The sequence below is a fragment of the Cryptomeria japonica genome, chromosome 2 (assembly GCF_030272615.1).
Source record: "Cryptomeria japonica chromosome 2, Sugi_1.0, whole genome shotgun sequence".
NCBI classification, from domain to species: domain Eukaryota; kingdom Viridiplantae; phylum Streptophyta; class Pinopsida; order Cupressales; family Cupressaceae; genus Cryptomeria; species Cryptomeria japonica.
In genome coordinates, this window is record NC_081406.1 from 99,315,619 (window position 1) to 99,325,570 (window position 9,952).

The 9,952-nt window shown below is 32.9% G+C and overlaps 1 protein-coding gene across 1 annotated transcript; it reads right to left on the reverse strand.

Moving 5' to 3' along the window:
• Window positions 1-278: 278 nt before the first annotated feature.
• Window positions 279-6,115, reverse strand: LOC131035180 (beta-glucosidase 44). Its single transcript, XM_057966826.2, has 11 exons — window positions 5,703-6,115; window positions 5,535-5,593; window positions 4,617-4,692; window positions 4,349-4,420; window positions 3,191-3,278; window positions 2,601-2,853; window positions 2,394-2,509; window positions 1,876-2,093; window positions 1,636-1,667; window positions 1,086-1,188; window positions 279-675 (listed from the first exon to the last, which is right to left on the reverse strand). Exons 1-11 carry the CDS (start codon window positions 5,944-5,946, stop codon window positions 398-400), a joined length of 1,539 nt encoding a protein of 512 aa, XP_057822809.2. The 5' UTR covers window positions 5,947-6,115; the 3' UTR covers window positions 279-397.
• Between the last annotated feature and the right edge of the window lie 3,837 nt (window positions 6,116-9,952).

Consider the following 9,952-nt stretch of genomic DNA (forward strand, 5'->3'; position numbering starts at 1 on the left):
ATTATAATGTATAAAAGATAATGATATCTTGGTGCATTGTAAAGACTGGATAGCCATTTCAAATCAAGGCATCAGTGTGCAAGCATAACTTATAAAAAAACCATCATATATAATTCAAACAATAAATACTTTGATTATTTGAATAAAATATAAAATTTCAAGCTGCAGTAGAAGGCCAACAAGCCCCCCCCCCCAAAAAAAAAACAGCAAAGTATATTGAAATCTTCACTACAAACAATAGAGAGCAAAATCTCCAAACAAATATAGATTACTCCTACTAAAAAGCATAAGAACAGCATGAAATTTTGAGTCCGTGCTGGATTTTATTGTTTCAGGGATGATTGGTGAACGTGAGTCCTGTCACAATTGTTTAACTTAAGTTCTTGTAATCGATTGATCAATTTGTGGGGTGTTGGAGGAGTTTGGAAAACCAGTAAGCAGACATTTTCGGATATCTTTTTAGGTTTTGAAAATCAACATAAACCAATCCAAACCTTGATGTATAGCCCTTTGTCCACTCAAAATTATCCAACAGTGACCAGGCAAAGTATCCCACCACATTTGCTCCTTCTTTCATTGCCTTTATCAAATTATTAATGTAGTCTTTATAATAGTTTATCCGCGTTGTATCATGAACCCCAACTTCCAGTGTTAAATTGCCAGGGTCATCCATCCCTGCAGCCAAAGAAATCATCAAACATACAGATACTTATTTTGAAGTAAATCTGAGGAAAATTTTGATAACAAAATTGAATTGCTTGGCAAATTATTCAGAGGATGCTTTGTGACACGGATAATCTACTTGAAAAAGCAATTTAAAATGGTACTGTTTCTATCGAGCCCCGAATCCAGGAGATTCAATGACCAAGTAAAGGCTACTAAGAAAGTCTTGGTCTCAATAATAAAGTGCTGTGCTAAATGAGGCAATGAATGGGAGGAGAGGCTTCAACAGTACTATGGGAATATAAAACAAACTACAAAGTTCCAAAAGATTTGGGAGCAGAAGAATGTTTCTACAGTCCATAAGAAATAGCCCTATATCGAAATTGTAAGGGAGAAAATTGCAACGGGCAGATTTAGCTTACCATTTTCAGTAATAATCAGTGTTGGATTTTCATAGTTGTCTTTTATATACATGACAGCTTTGTATAAACCCCAAGGCACAATGTAAAGCCACTCCGAATTAGCCTGCAAATTCACTCTCTTCTTTTAGAATATTTGAAAAAAATGATGGAAAGCCAGTCAATCCTTTTTGAATCTTAGGTATGAACTACGGTTTAGACTATCAAACATATCTTAAAATGAATAAGCTGCGATTGCAGCTGATAATCTAATGCATAACAGCCCATTTCTCATCAGAATGGGCTTCAGTGGGAGAGGGATGAGCACCAATCAACCACTCAACTCAGAGGTTGAGAAGCCCCTGAACTCACCACTCAGTGAATAGGTTGATATTTTTCCTCTCAAAGACCAACAAGAGAGCACTCGTCTAACAACATATCCTATCTAATATATTAACAGCTAGAATACATTCTTTTCAGACTGCCATGCATTTGAACCTGTGAACACCATTGCACATTACTAAACAACAATAAAACGAATTTGAAATTAGCAAAGAAGAGAAAGGGATCTTACTCTTGGTCCAATTTGAACACCATTGCGCTCAACTGTGGTTTCAGACAAACAGTTAATATAGTAAATATATGTAAACAGGCAACCTTTTTAAGCTTTATTGGAATTGCCATTTCTTCAAGGTAATTCAGAGTACCAAATCAAAGTCAACAATATGAAAGAGCAATTCAAGGCATTATCAAAGGACAATAGCATGATATAATGTCAGAAGAACGGGTTAATCCATGGTATAAGGGTCCTTACATGCAAAACCTGCATTCCAGTCCATCTGGTAGTCTGTTATATTTGGTTTTGGTTGGTGAGTATCATACATGTAGTATGCAGTATACTGATTAAGCCCTAAATAGTCCATCGAGCCTTTTACCATTATGGATTGTTCTTCCGTAAACTTAGGAAGTCTCCACCCAACAATTTCTTCCATGGAGTCTGGATACTTTCCATAGGCAATGGGATGAAGGAACCTGTGCGAAAGAAAAGATGATTTTACATTCTTCTTAATCTTCAAGACTACAAAGAATATAGAGCAATAGCATTATTTTGTACAAAGCTAAATGCAATAAACTAAGCTCTGTAGTTTATTGACACTTGTGGTATCTAGGGTGGGTTGATTCTGACATGGACATCGGATAGTAAGAATCGGGGCTCTCACGGTGTAAGCACATTATTAATAGGAATTAAGCTTATATAAAATTATCACATTTGCTAATAGATCAATTTCACTTTTTCTTGGCCAAAACAGATTGTTAGGAAGGAATACACACCATCCAATGCTGAAATCTCTTGATCTCTGTGCTGCAGAAATGTCATCACTCGAATCTGTGAGAGGTTCATACCACACAAAGTCTAAAAGAATTCCAATTTTTCCTTTCTGTTGAGCCTGCAATGACATATCCTTACTCTTGGTGATGTTGGGTCAAATCAAATAAGATATTTAGAACCATGTCTGAAGGTTCACTGCCAGGTCTCACCTGGTATTTTTCCCTGTATATTTTCACAGCAGTACCATGTGACAGCAAAAGATTGTGAGCAACAATGTAGGGTTCTGTAGAAGAATTTCCTGCACTGCAATTTCCAAATGGGACAGAGCATCTTCCAGGGGCTGCTATACCATTGTCATAACCAAGAGCAGCAATATCACGTGGTTCATTGAAAGTCATCCAGTTTTTCACTCTGTCGCCAAAAGTCTTGAAGCAGAATTCTGCATATTTCCCATACTCCTGTCTATGGAAATATACAAACGTTACTGGAACTTTTGTGCAATTTTCGATTTGGGCTTGGGAGTTTTTACCACTGAAACATTTTCCTGACACTTGTGGCATCCTCATCATCACAAGATGTAGGTTATAAGGAATTAAAATTTACTGAGTATGTTTTAGTTGCATCATTTTTTAAAGTATTAACAACTGCACAGGTAAATACTAAATGTCAATAAATTTTCGCTAAATGAAACTACTAAAGAGAAGCCTGGTTGAAATTCTGGGCTGCTCTGTCAATGCATGTTTGTTTCCTGACAGCAATACCAAAGTGATTTTGGAAATTTGGAATTTAGTAAACTTACACAATTTGGGAATTTAACCATCCTCCAAATGCTCTGTCCAGTCCCTCGGGTAAATCATAATGGTAAAGATTTACATATGGTGTAATACCTGAGAAAAAACAAGTCATTGAGCAAAATTATGATGCATAGGCTAAATTATTTAAGAAGGTATATTTTGTCTATTATGTGTACAGATTGCCTACAGAATACAGATAGCTTCCAACCACCCGGATCACAAAAACCCTAGGCTATTGGCTTCGTAATAATTGTGAAGCATAGATGAACTATGGATCAACATTTTTTTAAGTAATCAAGCTTGTGTAGTGCAGTATTTATTAGATATTAAATTTGTGGGCTTTTTCACTACAGGGAATATCTTAAAACTCAAGTTACCACCATGATAACAGTTTTGGAATTTTCATGAGTAGTCATTCTTCTATGACCTTTCACTTGCATATTGGTAAAAATCATTAGGCAGGGAACCGCAAAACACAAACGAAAGTCTGATCACTTGTTACTAAGGGGGAATATTTTCTTCTACTGTATGATGATCCCAAGTAAACAAGGGTGTTACAGTACTAAGACTTGAGGAGGGTGTGGATGGTTAAGTACATGATATCTTTAAGAATTGGTCTTATTGTCTCACAAATTCACATTTGTTATTGGAGATGAGGTAAACCAATTTCTATGTGTAAGAATTGATGGAGCCAGATCAATCAACCTTCACAAGACAGTTAATGGTGAGACTGGAAGATCTGTAGGCAAAATTGTAAATGCATGGCTTTTAACTCTATGACAGACACAATGTGATTGACAGATAAGCCAATGTTAATTGCAAGTCTAGTTCTGTGATCGAAGAGATCTGTTTGTGGATGAACCTATCCATCTGTAATTGGAACATTGGTAGGGATATTGGCTGACATGTCTCAAATGTGAATGGTATTTTATCAACAGATCCAAGAGCGATGGGATTCACTGTGTTTGATAAATTGTAACCTCTTTCCATACTTATTTTAGTTGCAAAGTTCAAAACCTATTCAATCCTTTGAGGAATTTATGTAAAGTAGTCTTTTGACAATTCGGCACCCCACTCACCTGGTCTACTCCTTAAAGGCATAGTAGAGTACAGAATTACCATGTTTAGACAAAGTATGGCACTGTGTAAGGTGCTTGCCTTACCTCTTTCCAGTAAGTAGTTTATAAGATTATTATAATAGTTGACTCCTTTGTAGTTTATCTGCCCCGTTCCAGCTGCATCACAAAATGAGAACAATTTCAAGTTTACCGAAGATAGATTTCACAAATAAATTAGCTTCTTCAATTATACAAAAGCATTCCAAAAAATAATGATCAAGACCATTCAAAATCTAGTTTGTAAAATAAAACAAATTCAAAATTCCAAAAAATACAGATTATAACATCTTTAATTAGAATTCAGTGCCATTACTTGGAAATATTCTTGACCATGATATGGAAAACCGATATGCATCCATGTTCATTTTTACCATCAGCTCCACATCCTCCTGCATATCAAACATTTGAACTTAGATTTGATCCAACAGAACAATCAATATAATAATTTTGTTCATGCAGTGTAATACAAATCATCAAAGTTCTTAAATTCGTATCTCAGGTCTTTCCAGAGGCCTTCTGGTTATCATTATCCCCAAAATAATAAAGGATATTTTGTTTTTCATTTAAATTTCCTTGTGATGAACAATTTGGGCATTTTTAGCTTGCAACCAGAAAAGGAGCAACAAATTTTCTATTTGAAATTCCTTAAAAAAAAGAGAAACAGTTTTGGACAAGCTCTAGTTTAACAAAATATTCAAGATCTCTTGTACAAGCTCCTTGTAGCCACTAGCCAAAGCCATTCTCTAGATGGCATTTCAGATTCTATGTTGGTGACTCTAAATTAACTGTTTGATTGATGCTTCTAATACTAAAGGAGCATGATAAATGGTGGGTTATGCTCTTTTAGCTAGTTTACCTGGTTCTACCATGTTGTGGATAAATTAGCTTATATAATTGCATTCAGAGCTCCCTTATGTCTATTCTAAGTTACATACTCTTACAGTCCCATTGACCCATTTCCACCATTTGTTGGCAATAATACATTTTCTTTCTATCTTTAACTGCTTCGGGATCTAAATGCGTAGCATGTTTAACTACACCATTTCGCGTCTCTCTGGTAAACCCATCACCATCAGGGTGTAAAGGTCATAGGGCAATACTATATACACCGAATTTTCGTTTCACAGACCTAAACTAAAAATCTCTAAGTTTTTTAATTTAACCATCTTCTTCCTTGTAAATAAATTTAAACCAAAAAGACTCTATACAAGTAGAGACTTGAGAGTAGTACCTTATACCGATGGTACTGGTCATCTGCAACATCTGCAGTGGCATTGTTGGCTATGTTTCCTGCACAACCAAAAATTCGCTGTAATTCAACAGCCTCTGTAAAAAACCAGCAACCTAGAATTTTTTTTTAGAAACCCATAAGTTGAAAATATTCTTGAAGAAATTATACCCGGTTTACTCACAAACACATCCCAAATGCTGGGGCCTCGACCTTCCGTTTTGGCAGCTCCTTCCACCTGGTATGCAGAGGTTGCAGTTCCAAACACAAAACCCTTTGAGAAATTATCTCTGCTTAGACCACCTGTATCGACATCTATTCCTGTCTGCCAATCCCAAGGTTCTCCAAAGCATGGATTCTGATTCACACCGAACAAAAACAATAACAACAAGAAGATAGTCCTTTTCATCTTCATTTCTTTTCTTTGCTTAGATTGGGCTCGAAGCTCTTTTGTCGAGGTCCAATTACATGAAAGGAAGCTCGAATTATAACAAAAAAGATCGCAGAACAGGGCAGGACAATATTTTCAGCAATGAATTCAGTTCTGCTTTCCTTTATTAACTAAGGCCTATTTAATTCATTATTTGTAATGCAACAAAGTGAAACTGTATCCATAACAAGTGGACGAAAACAGGATTATGCAAACAAAAGTGAAAAGACTTACAACTCATATATCATATGGCTTGGTAAAACTGAGGTTTTCATATTGATCATTTGGCATATTTGGTTGGAGAAGGATAGTAGGAGCTTTCACGATGCAAGGATGGTTGTTCAATATTTGTGGTGGAAAACTATTCATTCTCTTATGAGATTGTCTCGGCTAAATGTGACTTGGCTAGAGGTGTGGATCCTAGAGATGCTGATATTTGCAATTGTCTCAATTTTCCTTTTTAAGGAGGTGTTCTGATAGGTGTTGTACAAGTCATTTGAAATAGATGTAGACATCCTATGCGGAAGATAAATCAGGAGGGGTCGTAGGTCTCCTCCTCCCTAGGGAATTTTGAAAATTAACGCTGATGGTTGATCTCGGGGGAATCCTGGTCATACTAGTGTTGGTGGCATTGGGCATGATAGCTCGGGTGATGTTCAATTTATTTTTTCTATTTATAAGGGTCTTCATACAAATAATTTCATGGAGGCTCTTGCCATTTTGTGGAGTGTAGTCGTGTTCTCAGTTGGATAGTGATTATTTGTGAATATGATTCTCAAGTTGTGGTGACTTTGTTGAATGGGCAACGTCTAGATGATGTTAGTTGGCACTTAGCTTTGGTTATTAGATAGATTCTTCGATTGTGTGGTTCCTTGGAATTTGTTACTTTTAGTCACATTCCTCGGGGGTGGAAAGGAGTTGTGGATTGTTTGGCCAAATGGGTTTTTGATCAAATGCAGAGGTGGAATATTGTGGATAGGGGCCAATTACCTTTAGAATTGTTTCATATGTTAGATCACTTAGTGGAAAACGACAAGGTTGTGTAATGCTCTTTCTCTGTTGGGCAGTTGGCCCTTCTTGCTTTGTATCCCCTTATGTGATTGAATAAATTTTTACCCCTTTTTTAGTTAATAATGATGTAAAATGTTCATGGAAGGTGAAAATTGGTCTATGAATTGTAAATGGTGAAATGAAAATTAAGTAAAAGGGAGTGTAAACGTTCCAACAAATTCAAAAGAGCATGTATTGTGCATTATGTTATGTGCTTCACAAATTTTTTCATATTTGTAAGTATTGTCATGAAATCGCTTTCTATTCAATTTTGAAGAAGAAACAAGGTGAATAGAATAATCAATCTTCCAAGTATAGAGCATTGTTGGAGTAAAATTTTTGGTAAATGTTGGTGAAGATAAACATCTATTGAAAGAAAAAATATGCTTATCTTTGAACTTTGTAAGCCACGAGAGTCTAGAGAGAGTTACAAAAGTCTCTAAAGAGAGTAAATTTTATTGTTAAGAGAGCATTTAAAAACAAAATGATCATGGGTTTTAGCCTCTATAGAACAAATCTAAAAATTATGATACGTGCAAGGGAATAATCTAATAATCTTGTTGAAGAGGGTGCATGAACAAACTCTAAATTGTATCAAAGGTAACTTCAAATCGTAGAGTGATTAGAGCTTAGTGTAACTTGGAGGTTGGAGAATCTCCTCCTCAAAGGGAGGATATGTATTGTAATAGTGCCAAAACTTAGAGGAAAGAAGTTTTGGAGGGTCTATGGATGTAATCTCTCACTCCTATTTGTTTCCTTTGTATAAAGATGATATGGCATGTTAATTAAAAAATATGTAGCGGAAGTTAGTCCATATCAATGCCTACAACACCTAGTAATGTAGAAGCCTTGGCTATCACCTAGAGTAAAGCTCATATCATGTTAATTGTATGTAAGATTGAAATATTTGATTTGTATCAAAAAGTTAGTGATAGTACTCTTATATAATATTTGATTTGAGAGTTACTCCCCAAAAAGTATCAATTGGCCCTTGGTTTATTGGTCTTTTTAGCATTTTTCTCTCTAATTTAGTACTCATTTGTTAATAAACAAGATAATTACTTGTTTATTTGTTTGGTACACAAACTATCCTTAATCCCACAACCATTTCATAGTCAGTAATTTTAGACATATATACCTAAGTTTCTTTTCACTTCTTATCATTTGACTATTCTAAATGTTATTGCACCCATGATACTACCCCTTGGATATGGCTACATATGTTTGCAACATTTCAAAGCTGAATTTTTGTATTTTGACATATACCTTTTTACTTTAGTTCATAGACACCATAGACACCATTGTTGTACTTAACTACACTCACTCACATCTTAACACGATTCTCAAGGTATCTATTCTCTAAATAAATTCAAATCTTTGTGAAGTTTGATCATTATTGAGGAAGCTTTATTATGTAATATTCTTTAGGCAAACTTCCAAATGTAATTATGGCACAATTTGTCTAGAAAGCTAATTTTTAGTGTATTTGTCTTATTGCACATTCACCAAAGATGCCACCATGGTTGCATAGAATATCATATTTTATTAAGATGTCGTTGAGTCATACAAGATAACTCTACAACAATAGGACACCACCCCCCAAATCATATAGAAGTATTCATGAATCTCTCTTTTGAAATATCAATAAAAAATAAAATGCAAGTTACAAATTCTTTTTAATTCAATACATGAAAAACTAATTCAATACATTAATCATAATAAATTTACACACTTTTTATCTTTACTATTTTTTATACATAAAAGCATTTATTTTTTAATTTGAAAATTTGAAACATACTTAAAAATATTTAATTTATTTTAAATTCTAGCTTAAAAGTAAATAAAAAATATTTGAATAAAACATCTTCCTTTTACTTTATTTTTACAGTTTAGAAAAAAAAAAAAAAAAAAAAAAAATTATAATAGTCATGTGTACTTAAAATAAATTATTTTGTTAATGATATAAGATCTGTACAATCTTTGATTTAAATTTTGTTGTTGTTTCTGGATTAGATGTATACCTAAAATAAAATATTTTGATTACTATAATATAAGCCAAGGGATTTTTCATATTTTTAGAGATAAAATTAAATGGATTCAATAAATTTGCTTGTCACATTCTAAATTAGAAAGAAATGATATTCAACTTTTTTAATATAAATAAGTGTCTAAAATTTATCAAATAATTTTAATTGATTTCTATTGAAATAATTGTATTTCAATAATTTTATGTTTCTTCCAATTTTAGTTTTTATTATTAATAATTTTATTTTTTATTTTAAAAAGAGAGAATTTAAAATAAAATAAAATAATTATTTATAATATTATTCTTATTAATTGGTAATATTTTTAAATTTTCAAATTTTAAATATATTGAAAAATTATTTTGATTGATAAAATTTTATTAGTAAATTGTTAAGTTTAAAAATTCTTTAAAAAATATTTCAAGCTACAAAATATTATCTAAAAATCATCTCACATTAAAATATATAATCAATTATTTTGAATACAACAAAATACTTTCTTAACATACTCTATTAAACAAACTCTGAATGCATGTGCACTAATTTCCACACTTTTAAGTCACGGATAATGCGTGTGGGACAGCTCTATTATTGAGCTCCGAGTTTTGTTGGTTTTGTATTAAACTATTTAATAATAATGAGAATGTATTATTATCTGTTTAATTAATAAAAATTATGTACATTGTCATATATATTATGAGGTTGATTTTGTATTAAATAGTTTAATAATAATGAGACTGTATTATTATCTTTTTAATTAATAAAAAATTGTGTACATTATTACATATATTATTAGTCCTCTTACAATATGAATATTAATATATTTATTAAGTTTTGTTATTAATATAAAACGTATTATTATCTTTTTAATTAATAAAAAGTTGTGTACATTATATTTTATCACATATATTATCAGT

What these genes read in the sequence shown, in the direction of transcription:
- LOC131035180 (XM_057966826.2), bottom strand. Translation starts at nt 5,946, where the DNA reads ATGAAGATGAAAAGGACTATCTTCTTGTTGTTATTGTTTTTGTTCGGT. An exon ending in TGGTTAAATTCCCAAATTGT is followed by an intron (nt 2,854 to 3,190) that starts GTAAGTTTACTA and finishes ATATTTCCATAG; the next exon opens with ACAGGAGTATGGGAAATATG. An exon ending in ACTGATTATTACTGAAAATG is followed by an intron (nt 676 to 1,085) that starts GTAAGCTAAATC and finishes CTTTGGCTGCAG; the next exon opens with GGATGGATGACCCTGGCAAT.